This window comes from Penicillium macrosclerotiorum (assembly GCF_028827735.1).
Source record: "Penicillium macrosclerotiorum strain IBT 26536 chromosome Unknown utg000007l_segment0_segment0, whole genome shotgun sequence".
In the NCBI taxonomy this organism is placed as follows: domain Eukaryota; kingdom Fungi; phylum Ascomycota; class Eurotiomycetes; order Eurotiales; family Aspergillaceae; genus Penicillium; species Penicillium macrosclerotiorum.
Window position 1 is genome coordinate 455,756 of NW_026643086.1, and position 18,907 is coordinate 474,662.

Sequence of the window (18,907 nt, forward strand, 5' to 3'; positions counted from 1 at the left end):
TCCCGTCCCGGATCGACGAGACATCCTCTTATTGACAGATTCTAGTGCTTACCTCGGTTGCCTGGATATCTCGGAGAAAACTCGTGCCCGGAAATGTCCTCTCGCCCAGCTAAAGAAGCGGTGTGAGGAGATGTCGCCACAATAACAAGCAGACGAGATTTTACAGGGTCTCTTTCAGCTGCCATATGCGTGGTAATTTCCGCATGTTACTTGACTTGGCCGATTCTTCACGTGAAATGTAGGTGTAACCCTCCCGAAAAAAGTTAGAATAAGATTTAGGTCCTCGTTTGAAAGTATACTTTCAGGGCACTGGGGCAGTTACACACACATCGTGGCACATTCGTTGCTTTGTTGACTTTGACATTTTCTCCCCCACCCCAAGGTCCGACGTGACAGAATTCAAAACAAAGATGTGAGGATTGATGAGAAGAGGATCTCAAAATACAAGGCTATGGCCGCTATCACATGACCCTAGGACCCTAGGACCCTAGGACCCCAGAGCTACTGCTTCTCCTTTTTGGCATTGGCATATGTCTGAATAGATGGGTTGATTCCATTCTTTTTTTTTGCTATCATAAAATAGTTTAATATTGAATTTTTAGCATTTTGACAGTCAATGAAGCCCACAGATCCAGCCGAAATATGTAAGAAAAGTTCCACCCACAAGGGTCTATCAAACCTGTACTGAAGATGAAAATACAAAAATATACTTACGGTTGCCTCATTACTGAAACCATCCAATACGCCCCGGTGGATATAGCACACAACCTGTCCGGGCCACATCTCCAGATTCCAAGTCCCATGAATTCTCCACCAATGACATGGAATGTTCCAACCATATGGCAACGACCTGGAGTAGCTTCTGGGCCCAAAAAGACATCATAATATCGCTGACAAATTTTGCGCTGTACAACATACGTGGCGTCCTTTTGGTTTGTTTTCGTAGATCGCATGAGTTCAAGTGTAGCCAGCCAGTCGGAGTTGCTGAGTTCGTCGCCGAACAAGATTCCGCTGCCCTTACCTCCTCTTATGGGCTTCAGGATATAGTCGTCTTTTAGAGTTCCTGAAACTTGACAACTTTTCAAAAAGGCAGCAAGCTTTGTGGAGCCTGGCAAAATTGTAGGTGTTATGCCTTGATCTAGGCGACGTGCCTGATCAATAGAAATGACCCCTCGTGATGTCAAAGATTCGAGCTCTTCACGAATAATACCAAGCATTCTCTTGTCATGTGCAAGTAAAATGGTCCGTATATCGTTGAAGCATCGCAGACTGACTTGCCGTTGCATCTCTGGCTCCAGAATACGGAACTCCCGCTGGTGAAGCTCAAGGCAAAGCTGATGAACGTCTTCAACAAGTTCTCCAGACTCGTTCAAAAAGCTGTCAACGCCCTCAGTTTGAGCAAGACAACAAAGTTTATATCCGTTTAACCCAGCGGGATCCGGAACGAGACGGAGATCATTCGGATCTATGAGTCGTAGTTCCAGACCAAGTCTTTCCTTGGCAAACTCGATGAACATGTGGATATCAATTCCGTGTTCTACCCCTTTGACTAGATGCAAAGGCAAATTTGTATCAAAGAGTCCCAGCAACCCGTTCAAGACCTATGAATTTTAGCTTCTTGTACAAATACCGGCTAAAGGTCCTCAATATCTTACTAACCGCGTCAGCATTTGTTGCGTGCACCATCTCTCGTTGTTCAACATCGAATGTCGAAAGTGCTTTCTGGCCAAGCGCAACAAACATAAAGCCATTCCAGCAAAACCTGGCGTTAATTTCACAGATTCGAAAGTTCTCTGCACCGGTTTCATCTTGTTCCACTAGGAAGTCCGGCCTCCAAGACCCCTTTCGTTCACCAAAGGAACGATATAGGTGTTGATTGCCATTTATCCACTTACATAAAACAAACAGTTAGTGTACTTCCATCTTAGATACGCAGGATAGGAGAATGCCTGACTCACGCGTAATAATTCTTCCTCTTCTGGTTCTAATGGCATACGTTGAGGAAATCGGGCCTGTTCATCGGTGAACCATCGGTCAATGATGTCTTGAAGTGCTAAATCAAGGGCCTGGCTCAACTCGCTTAGCAGCTGTTGGTGACGGCCGGTGACCAGCACAGGATGGGGGGAAATTGAATCCAAGGCGCCAGCCGGCCAAGAAGAGTTCCACTTCTTCAGGCTCAAGAAATACCGCTCATGAGATTTGACACTAGTCTCGACGTCAAATCTTTCAGAGGGATTAAGTGAATAGTCTCCATCATCTGAAAGACTAATCTGATGAAGGCGATCCAGTTGGGGGGCTCGCATTTTGAGGTTGCTCTTGTATGGAAGATAATTGTGAATAGAAAGGTAATGAACCCTGTTCAAGTCGCTCCGGGATTATTTGTAAAGACTCAGTTGAGTAAAGTTATAGGCATCGCTGGTTTACAACTCGTAAAGTACCAAGCGAGATACACGGGTACACCGATACCAAGAGACGCCAATGTGGAGACCCTCAGCCAATGTGGGCCGGATTGCATCTTGGTGCTGGACGGTATTATTCGTGTCTCATCAGAAAGCAACTACTGTATTTACGGAGACATGCAATCCTTTAAAAAGAAGTATAGGAAAAAAAAAAAAAACTAATGTAGAGAATGAATGATTTCTCTCTGTCTTGGGACGTCTCATCTAAACCGTGTCGCATTCCACCGGACTCTCCGAAGATGGCGATTAGGGTCTCGAATCTCATTTCGCGCATGCAGCCACCGTCTGTTATCCATCATAATAATCGAGCCACGATGTAGTGTCTCGGAAGTCAAATGAAGAACCTGTTCTTGGGCCTCTTCACTGAACAGAGTAGACTTCAGTTCGTCCAAGGCTCGAGACGCATCTCCGGTCAGTGGAACTGTGATATCCTCCCGAAAACGCAATTTACTACCAGTTTGAGAACTTGATTTTGCTGCTAGCAAGCTTCCAATAATTGAACTCTCTTCAGGGTTCTTTATAAACTCGGGAGGAACGTGGATTTGATAGTTTGGGCTGGAGAGGCAATTTCGCGCAAAAGGGGACAGTAGTCCAAGCAGCCGGTCAGCATTCAGCACTGAGAGCGTCCCACCGCCACTGCGATCTGGTTGGATAACCTGGAGCGCAAAATATTGCGGCGGGTTCTCTTCGTAGCTGCAGTCGGTGTGCCAGTCAAACCGGTGCATTGTCTCTGATCGGGCTTGGTGATTATTGCTTTGGAAAGTTTTCGAAGGCCGCACGTCCCAAAACCAGCCACGCTCAGCACTATGGGTTATTGGAAGTCCATGATGGTGATTTTGATGAAGATTCAAGATGAGATCCCGCAAATAGAGGCTGTCATCGTCGGCAAAGCCCAGTTGCAGTTTTAGGACCCCTTTGGCTTCGAGACTCTCGTGGACAGCTCTCAAATGAGACCTATCACGGGCCAGCGTTGGATTGGCTACATCGATGAAAGGAATGGGACTTGATATACCTGAGGACCGTTCTCACTATTAGCATATTTTGGACAACCAGAAATCCAACGATGAAGCATAAGAAAAATAACTCTTACAGGTTGAGGACGAATAATGGCTTCTCGCCTTTAATGCAGTTGTTCGGAGACCTTGAAACAGATGCTGCATCTTGCACGGATACTGGCCACGATAGAAGAAAGTTGATTGCCCTACAGAAGGTAACAGTCAATTTTTAACATGAGCGGGCTGTGTTCTTTGGCGGGTCATTTACTATAACAGAAGTGCAGCCACTGCAAGATCTTACTATACCGCCAATGTCAGATCCCCGCTATGGGTCTCTAGCTGGAAATTCCACAGCTCTAATAATTCCGATGTGTCATTCATATGTATTTAATAAATAGTTTAGTGGGGAGAAAGCATACACTAGGCTGGATCTTGCTAGATAATATCTTTCGGGTTCGCTAGTCAAGGAGTAAATTACTCCTGCATATATAAATGCACATTACCAAAGCTATCTTACATAAGGATTATCACCCCTTGTCATTTGGTATATCGACTCATATTTTATTCAAGGTGCTGCATCATAAATACATAACCGTAATGAGCAGTAATCTAACGATCTTTAGGATACTTTCCAGCTTTTTGGTAACCTATACGCAAATCAGTGCAGGATTTTCGCCTTGTAACACCTCATAATTTCGAAAGCCATGCCACTTGTCCGATACTACGTTGCATGGCTAATTAGCAATCTTCTTACAATATCCCGGTCGTTAATCCCTGCAAAGGGCTCTTACAATTTGATCCGAGGCTGGTGTTTTACAAAGGATAACGAGCGATAGATTTCTTGCGATCTTCACTGGCACTAAATATGTTCGACTTGAAGAGCTCCAGAGCCACTCATGAGCTGATCAGTTGAATCTATCCACAAACTTAATGATTTTATCCCCAGTTCCACTGCGCACAAATTTATTTCTGTCATCCAGAAAGGTCACAGAGAGGCGGTTGGCGTTACCTGAATAGGCATTGAAGAAAGTCATGATGCGCTCTGAAAGACTTTCCTCGGACATCAAAGACGAATTGTGTGATGATCGAAAAAGACGTGTTTCAATGGTGGACCTTGGAGAGGAATCCAGCCGGTCCAAGATCACCTGCCACTGCAAAACACCGTATTCTTCACGACTAAGAAGTGCAGCAAGGCTCTCGAATTCGAAATACATTCCATCCCACTCAAAGCTGAAGCGACGATCACGGCCATAAAGACGGAGAACGCGCAGATATTCCCAATCAGCCTCGGAAATCATTGATCGAGCAGTTTCTGGCAAGAGATGAATTGAACCAAGGTCCCCAGTAACATAGCGCACGAGCGGGTTTCGAAGACGATGAAGAGATGTCTGAACAATGATTCCAGGCTCTCCATCTGGCATAGCACAAGGGTCAGAGGTTGAAGAAATACCTGCATCCGTAGTTGAAGGGTCCAGAATCTCGACTACCATTGAACGAGTATCAAAAATGAAATCTTGCAAGCACTCAGGGTCTTCACCCTGCGTAATATCTGGATTGCCGACTGCCCAAGGACCAGCTTCGGCGCTGCCATAGATGGAGTAAATTTTGACGGTACCCATTATCTCCAGAATGAATGATCTCTGTGCAGGAGTCATCATTTCCGAGCTGTAGATGATCTTTTGGATATGAATCCGATCTCTTTCTTCACGAGAGAGCGTTGATATGTAATGGACAACATTGATGATTTGGCTACTTTCCCCGGCAAGCACATTGACATGATAATTGATCAAAGTGCTGACAACCTCGGGTTTTGACATATAGGGGCCACCACCCAGAACACTAGCTCCACCCATTTCACAAATCTCTGCTATGAGATCCAAAGACCTATGTTATTAGGTTAGATAAACTTCATTTTTTGGGGATTCGATTGTCTAATACTTGCCTGTAGAGATGTCCGACAAAGTGTACACTTAGGATCCAGTCTGTTTCTTCCACAATTCGGGTAGTCCTAAGAAACTTGCCAAAATGGGCCCGGTGCCGGCGATTTTCATGCACATCTGTGGCAAAGAACAACGGGGTACCTCCAGATCCGCCGCCGGTTGTGCTTGTATAGCAGCTTCGACGATAGGTGTTTAGGGGGCTCAAATCATTGACAAGTCGATCTATAACATGATAACTTCTCTAGTCAGATAATTTCTTGAAGGTTTTTCAGAAATACATACAGATCTTTTTTTCGCAATAAGTTCTGGGGGCTGAGAGCGACTTTCTCAGTATCACGTTTGACACATTCGATAGCTGCCTTTACCGTCTTTGTATCAGGCGGGTACTTGATGTTGGAGACATAGAAGGGGTGAATATTTGCAATAGCCAATATCTCTGGCAGCACGTAGGGATCTGACGCCATGATAAAAAGGTGAGAAGATGATTTTCAGATCTGGCGGGGATTTTTTGCCACAGGAAGGCCTAGACAGAATGGAAAGCGTGAGACAAAATTAATTCGAGGCTCAGTGTCATTTATCTTTCAGTGCAGAGCAAGTGTACGTCTCATGATGGGATTTTCCAATTAATTACGTAAATACTTCGCTCGCCCTGTAAAAAATCATAATTTGTTTTAATTCATGGAATGTGCTGACCTGCAAATTAAATCACATGGGATAATATACTCTTCGCTTCTTCCGATCCCTCTCGGCTGTCATAATTGGACATTCGCATGGGGCTCACCTCACGAAAAAAAAAAGAAAAGAAAAAAAAAAAAGAGTGTTGAGCCGAGCTGAGGTCTCCGGGGAAATTGTGGAGAAAGAACGCCATATACCATGTTAGTTACTATAATGGAACTGTATCATCAATCGAAAAAAATGATCGATCTGAGCCTGATAATTACGTTACCGATGCATTGGAAAATAGTGGGTTAAAAGTGGGTCATTGTACATAAACCATCCCACACTAGGCTGTAATATTGCTAATCGTGATACCGTATACGTGTTCAGGATACTGCACACTGCATCATTGTAAAATACTTTGGCCCAAATTAAAATACACTATATCTGTATTTTTTTCCCTTCCAACTTTTGTTGCATCCATAGTTGCAGTAATTTTGTGTCCATAGTTTCCTTTTAATATTTCTTTGACTAGGTTGTTACCTAATATACTCAGTGTTGCTAGGTACAACATATACATATGATGTACTATTGCCCCTTAGAATACTTGAAACTCCGTTTTGATTTGTCAAACTTGTGGTTCTGCAGGCCTTTATTTACTTAACTTTGGAATGACTCTCAAAGGTCTCTCCAATCGCCTCATACGGGAAGTTTTTTCGACAAAATGAATCTTCTTCCTCCACCCGGGGAGCTTCTCGAAAATCATAAACTAATTCAGAGCACATTGTTTCCTTGTCCTGAAAAGCTACTTGACCTTGCAATTGAGAGCCACATCGCATATTTGGAGGAAGAATCCCTCCTCGAGCGCGACGATTCATTCTTCATCGCCGATTTGGGCCAGGTCGCTCGCCAACACCGGGCCTGGAGGCAGGTTCTACCTGAAGTGCATCCATATTATGGTAAATACGTTTTATCTCAATCTTGAATCTTCTTCAAGCCCAAAAAGATACCTTTACAGACTCCTTGTCGCCTACTTCAAAATGGGGAGCAAAACGCTGACACATAGCCAGCGGTAAAATGCAATTCGGATCCCACGTTGCTCAAATGCCTCGCTGATCTAGGTACCGGCTTTGACTGCGCATCTGTGGAAGAGATGCGTATTGTTTTGAGTCTCGGCGTGGATCCATCTTTAATCCTCTTCGCCAACCCGTGCAAATCTACTTCCGCTATGAATTTCGCACGTCGTGCAGGAGTGGTGATGACAACTTTTGACAACATTGACGAATTAGAAAAGGTAAAATTGCATATGCCAGATGCAGCACTTTTATTGCGCATTCACGCGAACGATGATGGTGCCTTGATTTGTTTCGGTGAAAAATTCGGTGCTCACTTGGATATAACCGAAACGCTCATTTCGCGGGCATGGGACCTACAATTAAGCATTGTTGGTGTTAGCTTTCACGTTGGTAAGAATAGAACTCTTCAAACTATCTTCCATGATGTGAATTTCCCTAATTGATAGGAACATTTTTTCAGGTACGGGGGCTTCTAATCCACAAGCCTTCTGTCAAGCCATCAAAGATGCTCGCCATGTATTTGGCCTCGCTGAGAACCAAGGATTTAATCCGACAATTCTTGATATTGGTGGTGGATTTCAAGATACACACTTCAGTTCTATGGCTCCAATTGTTCGTGCTGCCATTCATAAAGAATTTTCCTCTAAAGTGACGGTCATTGCAGAGCCTGGGAGATACTATGCTCGCAGTGCCTATACTATCGTCTCCCAGATTATTGCACGACGGTGTCAAACCGGTACGTCGGCTTTAACGGGGTTTCCGAACATGCTCTATCAAAATGATGGAGTGTATGGAAACTTCATGAATGTGATCATGGAAAAGGAAATCATGACTCCCCGTTTGTTCAATAGAGAGCATTGGGGGGGAAGTCACTGGTAAACTCAATAAAGAAGCCAGAAAATGGGAAAGCCAGTGATACGCTTCCATTAGCCGTGAACCATCGGTACTCTATCTGGGGACCTACATGCGATAGCATCGACTGTGTTGTACGAGACATTTCATTTGATAGGGATGTCAAGGTTGGGGATTGGCTTATATACAGAAACATGGGAGGTAAAAGCTGACCCAGTTGTTTCTTTTGATTAAATTCGATGGCTGACATTAGGTAGCATATACCTTGGCAACTGCGACACAGTTCAATGGCTTCAACTGCTCTCGCAAGATTCTCTATGTGAACAGTGAGATGACACCGGACAATTGAGAAGCGTTTAATCACCCAGTGATCATATCCCGCAGAAATGTCATTGACGAATGGAAAATTGAATTAATGTTTCTTATTCTGGAGATTTTGTCATTTCACATTTTCGTTGAGTTTTTAAATAGATTTGTCGGCTGATGAATTAATACAGTTTTAGAGTATTAAGCCAAGTGTTTTTTACCATCAGATTGTGCTGCTTATCAATGTATAACCGTTGTATACCCGCTTCTCGGCCGAGGGTGACTTGTCTATATCTATGGATCATTCAGACGATTGACGCCACCATAATTTTCAAATAATCCTCCAGTCGCAATCTGGACTATCATCATACCGCCTAGATATACGGATGCAGGATCATTATTTTGTTTAGAAAAGATGTACCTTATCTCGGCAAGAAGTTCCAGCGGGGTATCTATCCTTGGTAACACCGCTTCCAGTCGATTGGAAGAAAGCGCCGAATTACTAATATACCAAGTATCCACCTGGCTATGACCTCGAACTTGCACTCTTCATTTCGGCACTCCGAAGCCAAAAGCAGCAATTTCTGGATTATTTACATTGAATTCGAGAAAGATAAATCGTCAAACAATCTACAATTGCATTCATAAACTAGCAACCATGTCAATCCTTGAGGCCCCCTCAAAGCGCCGAGTCCTTGTAGTTGGTGCCGGAGGAGTGGGGACAATGGCCTGTGTTGCTCTTGAAAGATCCGGAAAGGCTTCTGTCACAGCTGTCCTTCGCTCAAATTATGAAAAAGTGATCAAAGATGGATTTGAAATCGAATCTGTGGATCACGGAAAACTCTCTGCCTGGAGACCAAGTCATGGTAAGTGAAAGCTCTATTGCTTTGACAGCTCGAACCAGTTGATTAATAACTCAATATAGTTGTGAATGTCGTTCCTGAAGCTGACTATGCTAACCCATTTGATTATGTGGTTGTCACAATGAAGACTATCCCGGAGATTAACAATATTGCAAAAATAATCGCCCTCAGTGTGATCCCCGGCCATACCACAATCGTTTTGATGCAAAATGGGTTGTATATCGAACCGCCAATCATTAAAGCATTTCCATCAAATGTGGTCCTCTCTGGTACGAGCTATATTGGCGCTCATGAGCACAACGGTCATGTTATACATGATGATCCGGATCGATTTCATATAGGAGCATATCGCAATACAAGCCTAGACGACAATATCGAGCGACAGAGACTGAAAGACTTTGTTGCCGTATACAACGGTAGTAAGGTCGTCGAGGCCCAACCTGTGGATAATATTATGCATTACCGCTGGCGCAAAATATTGTGGAATGGTACCTTCAACCCTATGTGTGCAATTACGCAGCTTGATAACGCTGCCATCAGGCGTTTCGGAGGTGAATACAGCTTATTACGACCCGGTATGCTTGAGATGGCAGCAATTGCGAAAGCAGATGGCTTTGATCTTGGTGAAAGTATTGTGGATGAGATGATTGAGGCCACTCCCCTTGAGCTATGTTTCCGACCGAGCATGCTGGTTGATATTGACAAAGGGAATCCAGTCGAGGTCGAGGTAATTCTAGGAAATGCATTAAGAGTTGCTCGAGCGAAAGGTGTTTCGACACCGATCTTAGACAACACATACCGTTTCTTGAAACTTATACAGGCTCGACAGTTAGCTACCCGGGGCCATATTTCTGAGCCTACAGAGCTGCCCGCCACAACATTTATCTAGCATCTTGTTACACATATAGAACAAGCGTTCTCGAGATTTTAAAAAGAGCAACTGCTATCGCAAATTCCTTCCTCTGCTTGAATATCTGACTAGATTTTGATCTGGAAAGTAGGGAAACAGTCCATACTAGACCCCCAATCAAACAAAGGAAGGGATGATGGATGGTTTGTGTTATTAAGCTTTTATGGCGATACAAGATAGAAGACAGGCACTTAAAGCAAAATTGGCAAAAGTCAAATTGTCTTGAAGGAAGATCAATCTATGGAGTAGCTTCAATTCTCACTTTATCTAGCCTGATTGAAAACCTGTGCATTATAATGCGCTGGATGCAAAGAAATATCGCTTGACCCTTTTTTTTCTTGCGTTTATGAATCGATCTATACGTTGGAAAGCAGGCCTAGGATGTGACAGGTGCTTTGAATTGATTGGAGCCGACAAGTATTGAAGATGTCTTCAAGCTACAGAGAGATGAAGGCACCAGTATATATTGATACTGCCTCTCTGTTAAATATGGTGAAAAATATGTATATTACGGCATCAGCATTTGATTATGTGCGATGTTTGATCACCATGGAGCCAGCGCTTCTATTCGTCTTTCGACAACCGGCATGCGCCAAGATCATGCGGTGAGGTCGAGAGACTCGATTTGAATGGTCATCATATGCATCAAAGATGCAATAAAAGGCATTTTTGAAACATGAGTCTCACTAATAGCATCCTCACAAGACAGAAAATGAGCAATCAATAAATCACACGTAATCACCGCTCAATATCTGATTTGAATGCGTTGACTTCCTGGCTTGTGGGGCCTATGAACCTACTTAAATCCCCGCGCTGAGGGTGCTCCAGACAAATCAACATAACACCCTGAAACTTCCAACAGCTTCCAGGATCAGTTTATCTTCATAATGGAGAGAATCGATGTTCATGCTCATTGTGTTCCTCCCATCTACCGGGAGGTCTGTCTTCATAATGAGTTTGCAGGCAAGGGTCATCCTGACGGGATGCCAGGGATACCGGTAGGGTTGAAAGAACTTTTGTGTGATTAAAACCGACTTCGCTAAATGAACCATAGGAATGGGATCCAGAGTCCCACATTATCATGATGAAAAACATTGGGATCAGAAAATCCATCCTCAGCATGTCATCGCCGGGCACACATCTGTTTCCTGGAGAAGATCAAAAGGCACGAGACTTGACCAGAGCAGTAAACGAGTACATGTCGAACGTGTGTCTACGATACAGAAATTCTTTTCTCTTTTTTGCATCTCTTCCATTGCCAGATGTTCAAGGAGCCTTGATGGAGATCGACTATGCCCTTGATCACTTAGGCGCCGTGGGATTTCAAATTCTTACAAATTCTCATGGCATCTATCCTGGAGACCCACGATTCAACCGAGTCTTCGATAAACTTAATGAGCGTAAAGCACTTATATTTTTCCATCCGACCAGTTGTCATATTCAGAACCCTGAGAATGGCTGCATAGATGAGGTGAACCCTATAGCTGGCATGCCTAGCCCGCTATTAGAGTTCATGTTCGACACAACTCGAGCCCTCACAAGTCTTATCACATCGGGGACAGTTACTCGATGCTCTGATATTAAATTCCTGATATGTCATTGTGGCGCAACATTTCCTCCAATTCAAGCACGGATCGCCGAGTTCTCACCACTGCTTCTCAAAAACGGGAAATCAATCAATGGAGAACAGATCAAAGAGTTATTACAAGGTCAATTTTACTTTGATCTTGCAGGGGTACCATTTCCTGACCAGATTCATGGGCTCCTCCGACATGTCGACTCCTCCAGGTTGCTATACGGCAGCGACTACCCTTTCACTCGCGAGTCGCTAGCTAAATCATTGGCACAAAGAATGGATGAGGGTCTTCTGGTTGAATTTGGACCTGAAACACAAAAGCGAGTTCTAATCACGAACGCCGAGGACTTGATTTCAAAATTTCAAAATGATATTTATCCCAAGAAATTTTAAACAGAGATTTTCATATGCCGATAAAATCAATGAGTGGAATTCATTTTCAGTAAAATATTCACTTTTGAAAGAGTGCTTGAGTTATTCGCACACTGGCTAGATACTTTCGGGGACTAAATTGTCTTGATCATTCCCCGCACCGCGTACGCCTCGGTGCTCAGAATAGATCCCACAAAGCTTACTATGGGGGAGAGTGTAGTTTATTGGGGGTGGGATCTTCCCCCGCATGACTCAGGTATTGAGAAGGCCACAATGCGGGGGAAACTTTCTTGCAATGTTGTATAAACATTCTACGCGTTTCTATCGGGACTTCAACATTGCGTGGCAGCTAATCTAGTCATCATCTTTGCTTTCCCGAAAGATCCCTATAAAACCACGTCTGGAAACCATGAGGCTTTTACTCAATTTAAAAAACCAGATGGACTGGGTTCCATTCCTGGTTGTCTGTCTTGCTTTGGCCGCCATCATTTCTTCAATCGTGAGAGCTTTCAAGCCTGGACTCAGGTCAATCCCCGGGCCGTTAGTTGCTCGATTCTCGCCATTTTATCGCTTAATCAAAATTGCCAGAGGAGATGCACCTGTATTCTATCGCAATCTCCATGATAAATACGGCCCTATAGTTCGTACGGGTCCAAACACCGTCGACATCTCTGACCCGAAAGCAATTTCTATCATATACGGAATAAGCAGCAAGTTTCTGAAGGCATATGATACTCTTGACCCACTTGTTTCTGTTACTGATTCTTGCCACTAGTCTGCCTTTTATGATACCTTCAGTCCATTTTTCGAGGATAAAGTGATGCCAAGCATGTTCTCTATAAGAGATCCTATTGGACATCAAGCTCTGAGGCGACCAGTTGCCCAGAAGTTCTCTATGTCGTCCATTAAGTCCCTTGAGCCATTTGCAGATGAGTGTACAAAGATATTCATTGATGCAATGGAAGATTTAGAAGGCCAGCAAGTCGATCTCGGTGCTTGGTTGCAGTGGTACGCCTTTGATGTCATCGGAGCCATCACGTTTCAACGCAGATTTGGATTCATGGAAAAGAGAGAGGATGTCCAGGAAATGATTGGTGGCCTCGAATCCGGCTTACAATATGCAGGGGTTATCAGCCAAGTGCCTTCTTTGCACAAATGGCTCATCGGGAACATTTGGGTTTCCAAGCTTTTGGCAGCACAGCCTTTCTTGAAAATACCGGATCCTCTTCGTACAATGGTGCAAGTAAGTCTTGCTTTTGCTGAGAACAATATTTTGAATTACTCCAAAGATGCAAACAGCTAATATACCGAAAAGCTTACGCAAGACTGTATTGACGACTACGACCGACAGCCAGCTGAGAAGCATAGAGAACGCCCAGATTTTCTGGCTTGGCTGCGGAGTGAAGAAGCTAAAGGCAAACCAGTGTCTGACCGAGACATGATGAACCATTTGAGCAATAACCTGTATGATCACTTCTTTTTACGTTTCCCGGCAAAATTATCTCATAAATTGACTGGTGACCCCCTTAGTCTCGCTGGAAGCGACACTACAGCTATTTCTCTTCGGGCAATGATATATTTTCTTGTTCAAAACAAAGAAGTCTACAAAAAGCTACAAAATGAAGTCGAAGAAGCTGATAAAGAAGGAAAACTCTCTCAGTATATCACCTACGCTGAGTGTCTGGAACTACCTTATCTGTAAGTCATCACCCTCAGTATACTGACGCTTTATTTTGCATTAAATGACATAAAAATAGTCAGGCAGTAATGAAAGAGGCCATGAGATGTCACCCTGGCGTATCCTTCCCTCTTGAACGGGTTGTTCCCGAGGGTGGAACTGTTCTTTGTGGGACCCACCTAGAAGCAGGCACTATTGTCGGAATAAACCCTGCAGTTATTCACCATGACAGAATTATCTTTGGTGCGGATGCCGGGAAATTCAGGCCGGAGAGGTGGACGGAGTCAAATGAAGACCAGGTGAAGCTGATGGATCGCCATCTGATGACTGTATGAGAAGTCTTTTCCACGTTCCACTATTATGATTAAATTTGAAGGAATGCTTATACTCCAAAACAGTTTGGCTACGGATCCAGAACATGTATTGGAAAGAATATTTCTATTATGGAGATGGGAAAGCTGATTCCACAACTCATTCGTCACTTTGAGATAGAATGGGATTCCGAGAATCCACATTGGCGAGTTGAGACTTTCTGGTTTGCAAAGCAACATGGCCTTAAGTGTCGCCTTCGATCAAGACAGGTATTACCACAGCTGAGATTGGTATGAGAGCTCATTCAAATATATGCCGATTCATAGCCCGTGCCCTTTCCCGTGTTATCTGAGTATCCTTCAAGCTAAGAAAGGGAATAGAAAAAGATATTTTACTGAATTTAAATCCAGGTCAGCGGGCTTCTTGAGGGTGAGACTATATCTTCATTACCGATAGCTTATCCTCTGTCAGGCTAATAGATTTGATGTCGATATATGGCGTCGCCTCTTGGGAGATTCGATCTAATTATACCATCAGTATAGCTCAGTCTACCAGACAACGATATTACGAACCCATGTGTTCACGGACCAAGAATGCATATTCAGCATAGTTGTCCGGGCCACCACTGGGCTCCACCGTTTCCGTGATCTTGTATTCATGCTTCTTGTCCCAGCCATACTGGCGTCAGACTTTTCATGTGGAGAAATTGGAAGGGCAGTTTGTGGCTCATACATTTCAAAACCGGGTTGTATCTGAATTTTGATGTTCATTTCTCAAACGACTTGAAAACATCCGGTGTGGTACAGATCGGGGGACTCGGGTCCGCTTCGCCTATCACCGGAGTGGCTGTCTCCTGTTCACTGTCGTTAGAACGGAACTGGGTCTGTTTGACCGGAGTAGGCGATTGTCTACCGCAGATAAACTACGCTAGCAATTCCTGCAATTCAATTGCATCTGGTCCTGGTTGATGATTTTTGTGGCAGACGGAACTGTTCGGAATATACTTGAATTTAATAGTACAGTCTCAAGCAGCTTCTTCGGATCTTTTAATTGAGGATGAGTAAACTCGTTCTTCGGGCTATCTGGCGGAGTCAGATCTTGTTGACAGGCAGAGACAGTCTTCGCATATGCCATTTTGTGCTCGGAGGAAGCCACTTCTCTATTACACTGAGCCAGGGTCAGATTCTCTAATCCAGTGAATGGAAGTAGTAGTCGTTGGTGCAGCGAAGTTGGATAATGTCAGGAAGTTCAGAAGCCAATGGAAATGAAAACAAAGAACTATGACCCAGCTGGGCAGAGGTTCCCTTTATATCTTCATCGCAGTAATCTGACTGTTTTCATGATGCTTAGAAAACTTACGCTGCAGGTGGTTCAAATTTGGATGCGTAGTTTACATTGTGGGAAGTCTGGAAAACATAAAGCCAATCTGAATTAGCTAGCAAGCTCGCGTGAAGTGACGCAAGATCACGTGACTTAGTCGGCTACCCAAAGCAAGTTGGAAGCCCCGTGGGTGGAATTTTCTGCCAATATAGTAGGATACCGAATGAGCTTGTAAAGGTGGAATTCAATGAATGAAATTGGACGCTTATGACTATGTCTAATTGTGTGAAATACTTGGCAGGGAGTGTTGAATATCTCCTGCCTCGCTGACTAGAGTGTTCCGGTGGTGGATTCCGAGTATACCCGGGATACCATGCAAAACTAGTGAAGAATCGAGTAACCCTGTTATGGCGGGACGCACAAAGGAATGCGTGGGGGCCACGCGCTATTCGATGGCCTTTCCTTCTCAACACATCAATCATCCACATCTCCGATCTGAAAGAGGGTATATCTAGCCTAGTCCTTTATCATCATTTCAGCCCGTTGGTCCTCATCTGGGCAGTGCATAAGGCCCCATTTGCGTGCGAGTGTTAGAGAACCAGCATGGCTGAGACTGTCAGAATATGTATGTTCCGCTGCCCTCTCGCATGTGCATCGGATACCTAGGCGCCTAGTAGGTACCTAGGTAAGCAAGGTATTGTTTATGATACTTATTTGTGCCTGATATAGCCGCGCGAAGTAATCATGGCTGTTGGACATGTCGCCTCCGCAAAAAGAAATGCGATGAGAATCGCCCCGTATGCTCCGCGTGCATTTCTCTCGAATTGAAGTGCCACGGATACGGCCCGAGGCCTGAATGGATGGATAATGGCGTGCTACAAAGAGATCAAGCCTCCGAATTCAAACGTCTCGTTAGCCAGGTCAAGTCGAGAAACAAAAAGCGACAGCAAATTCTCGCCAATCAGTCACCAGTGGTTTCAACTATCAAAGTGAGCTCTTCAGCTACTAAGAATATATCCTCGCCAGTGGCTGTTTCGCAAAATTTATTCGATGACAACTTCGGGGCTCTTCCTCAACACGAGTTAAACTTCCAAGACAGTGAAATGGGGTTAAGTAACTCGATTGACACACTATGGACCTTGTGGCCTCCAAACGACCTTTCATTTATGGATGATACTTCGTTGGATTCAGGGGGCTACAGCTCTACCCATACTACTTGTCAAAATCAACACACGTCACAGCATTTACTATCACCCAGAGCTTTCGAAAGTATCGTTTCTGGAAAGGACATTCAGTCTCCTATCAATCAGGGTACCAGCTCCGCGTTGAATGACTTGCAAGATAGCGCGTCTGAGAACTATAGATATCATTTCAAAGAAGCAGCTCCAACTACTAATTTCAACCACGTGGGACTATCTTCTCAGATAACAAACCCGAGTGGAGACACAGAGGATGCATTGTTCATGTACTACCTGGATGAAGTATTTTATACCCAGTATCCATTCTTTCACTACCAAAAGAAACAAGGAAGGGGTTGGCTCTTTGCGATCCTGCGAAGAGTCAAATCGGTATACCATGCAGCTTTAGCTCTGAGCGAACGCCAACTTCTTTCAAGCGCATCATCGCGAAATAGTGACATTGGTAGTAGCCTCATACAACTACGCACCCAAAACAGCAACTACGATAGAGCTATTCAAGAGATGCAGGTGATGATAAATGATTCTAACACAAGTAAACGGCAAAACCTTTTGCTCTGTAGCATAGAAATCCTCATGTCTATATTGCAGCTTTTGTCCTTTGAGGTGGGTAAGCAACAATCCAACTAGCGGTTACTGTGATGCTAACATCTTAGACATACAAGACTTTCAATGGTGGGAGAGAGAAATGGCAGACACATCTGCGGACGGCATCTGGTTTCATTTCTACACTTATACATGCCCGGCTTCAACCTTTGACGACGCCAGGCGACTTCATGGCTCCACACTGTGGAAGTGAGAAGACCGCTCTATGCCCCGAAATTGAATGCGCATTCAAATTTGTGCTCGGATCTTTCATCGCATTTGACATCATCTCTTCCGCTTCCACTCGATCAAATCTAACCCTGAACATAAATCACTTACAAGTACTTGAGACGTTTGAAATCTCCCTGGAAAGCCACACTGGGTGTCGGGATTCAGTAATGGCTCTTATCTTGGAAATCTCCATTTTGGAAAAATGGAAGAAAGAGGCTCAAAGCGCCCATAAACTGAGTTTTGTCGATCTGGTAAAACGTGGTGACAAACTACAGGGCCATCTTCGACAAGAGCTAGCAGCCATTGAGAAAAACGCAAATTCAGGGGCAGGAGAAGGAGAATCATCGCCAACCACTTCATCCGCAATCGCTACCCCAACACCTACGCATCCGGAGATCAGCAAAGTGTTTATACTGTCAGCTATAACGTATCTCCATGTTGTTATTTCAGGTCCTTATCCAAAAGTGCCCGAGATTGCGGAAAGCATCTCGGAAACAGTACTTGCTTTCAAGACTTTGAAAGATCCGCGATTACTGCGAAGTTTGGTGTGGTCATTTTGTATTTCTGGGTGCTTGGCGCTGGAGAAACATTATGACTTCTTCCGGGGTCTTGTTTCTCGAGCAGGTATCACCCAACATGCTACCGGGGTGTGCTTCGAGGCCTTGCAAATTATGGAAGAATGCTGGAAGGCTAGGGTTACTTCTTCTGAGAGTTGTGATTGGGCTACAGCGATGCAGCGACGTGGTTGCTATGTTTTTCTGGGATGAAATAGAAAAATGAAAATGAAAGATGTAATGTGGATACACTCTACTTAAAAATACATGTACTCATCGTTTTTGAAAGAAGGCTGTTGATATTATTTAAATAGGACAATGTTTCAACCTTTTAGTTTCAGATGAAAGCCCCATAGATCGTCGTTAGTCGTAGTCATGACTCCTATTATGAATACCGTAGAATAAATAAAATATACTTTTTTTCCTATTGATCATTTATAAAATTATATATCTCTTGCAAGTTCATAATATTTTTAAGAAAGAGCAAGCTGGCTTCAATCCCGGAGGCCTAGATGGCCAGAAGGATCTCAAGGAATACTCATAGGGATAAGTGTGCAACATAAGTGTGCAACACCTAGCAATGCGCACACCAGGCTCAATTGCGTCTTTTTGGCGAGAGTATCAGTGGTCAACTAAGGGCTTTTGTCTGTAACATGATTGTCCCCCTTGCTAGCAACCCTTCTTTTTTCCAACACCTAATTGATGCTGTTGAATCCGCAGAAGACAGCACGCACTATAACGGAGACCGATCAATAATTGCATTGAACCATGCATGAAATATCTCTATCAATACAGAATGATATGGAAACTTCAGTGCTCGAGTGTCATGATTCATCGGTTGATGCCTCGAGAATCAAGAAGTCATAGTGCTGAATGAAACATGACGAACGGAGTAGGGGGCACACAAGGTCTCGATGTAAATTCCTCCACTCTCCGATATATGTCAATAAAGCCAGAGACTTTGCAAAAAAAACTTGTTTTACAAGGTGACATCAGGACTTATAGCTGGCATCAGATATCATGCT

At 44.0% G+C, this 18,907-nt stretch overlaps 6 protein-coding genes across 6 annotated transcripts; 4 read left to right on the forward strand and 2 right to left on the reverse strand.

The window, feature by feature from the left end:
* Positions 1-710: 710 nt before the first annotated feature.
* Positions 711-3,481, reverse strand: N7462_006981 (uncharacterized protein; the record flags this gene model as incomplete). Its single annotated transcript, XM_057078699.1, has 4 exons — positions 711-1,601; positions 1,660-1,890; positions 1,959-2,175; positions 2,670-3,481. Coding segments are annotated over 4 exons (2,151 nt in total), but the record flags the coding sequence as incomplete, so codon positions are not given.
* An 878-nt stretch (positions 3,482-4,359) lies between these two features.
* N7462_006982 (uncharacterized protein) lies at positions 4,360-5,858 on the reverse strand (the record flags this gene model as incomplete). The annotated part of the gene is made up of 3 exons (XM_057078700.1): positions 4,360-5,338; positions 5,397-5,630; positions 5,677-5,858. 3 exons carry the CDS (start codon positions 5,856-5,858, stop codon positions 4,360-4,362), a joined length of 1,395 nt encoding a protein of 464 aa, XP_056931370.1.
* A 917-nt stretch (positions 5,859-6,775) lies between these two features.
* Positions 6,776-8,328, forward strand: N7462_006983 (type III PLP-dependent enzyme; the record flags this gene model as incomplete). The annotated part of the gene is made up of 5 exons (XM_057078701.1): positions 6,776-7,010; positions 7,122-7,517; positions 7,588-7,965; positions 8,025-8,146; positions 8,233-8,328. 5 exons carry the CDS (start codon positions 6,776-6,778, stop codon positions 8,326-8,328), a joined length of 1,227 nt encoding a protein of 408 aa, XP_056931371.1.
* A 615-nt stretch (positions 8,329-8,943) lies between these two features.
* N7462_006984 (ketopantoate reductase family protein) lies at positions 8,944-10,037 on the forward strand (the record flags this gene model as incomplete). The annotated part of the gene is made up of 2 exons (XM_057078702.1): positions 8,944-9,151; positions 9,211-10,037. The coding sequence occupies 2 exons, from the start codon at positions 8,944-8,946 to the stop codon at positions 10,035-10,037; spliced, it is 1,035 nt and encodes a 344-aa protein (XP_056931372.1).
* Positions 10,038-10,945: 908 nt separating this feature from the next.
* Positions 10,946-12,027, forward strand: N7462_006985 (amidohydrolase family protein; the record flags this gene model as incomplete). Its single annotated transcript, XM_057078703.1, has 2 exons — positions 10,946-11,056; positions 11,113-12,027. 2 exons carry the CDS (start codon positions 10,946-10,948, stop codon positions 12,025-12,027), a joined length of 1,026 nt encoding a protein of 341 aa, XP_056931373.1.
* An 874-nt stretch (positions 12,028-12,901) lies between these two features.
* Positions 12,902-14,019, forward strand: N7462_006986 (cytochrome P450; the record flags this gene model as incomplete). Its single annotated transcript, XM_057078704.1, has 4 exons — positions 12,902-13,249; positions 13,322-13,470; positions 13,537-13,704; positions 13,764-14,019. 4 exons carry the CDS (start codon positions 12,902-12,904, stop codon positions 14,017-14,019), a joined length of 921 nt encoding a protein of 306 aa, XP_056931374.1.
* Between the last annotated feature and the right edge of the window lie 4,888 nt (positions 14,020-18,907).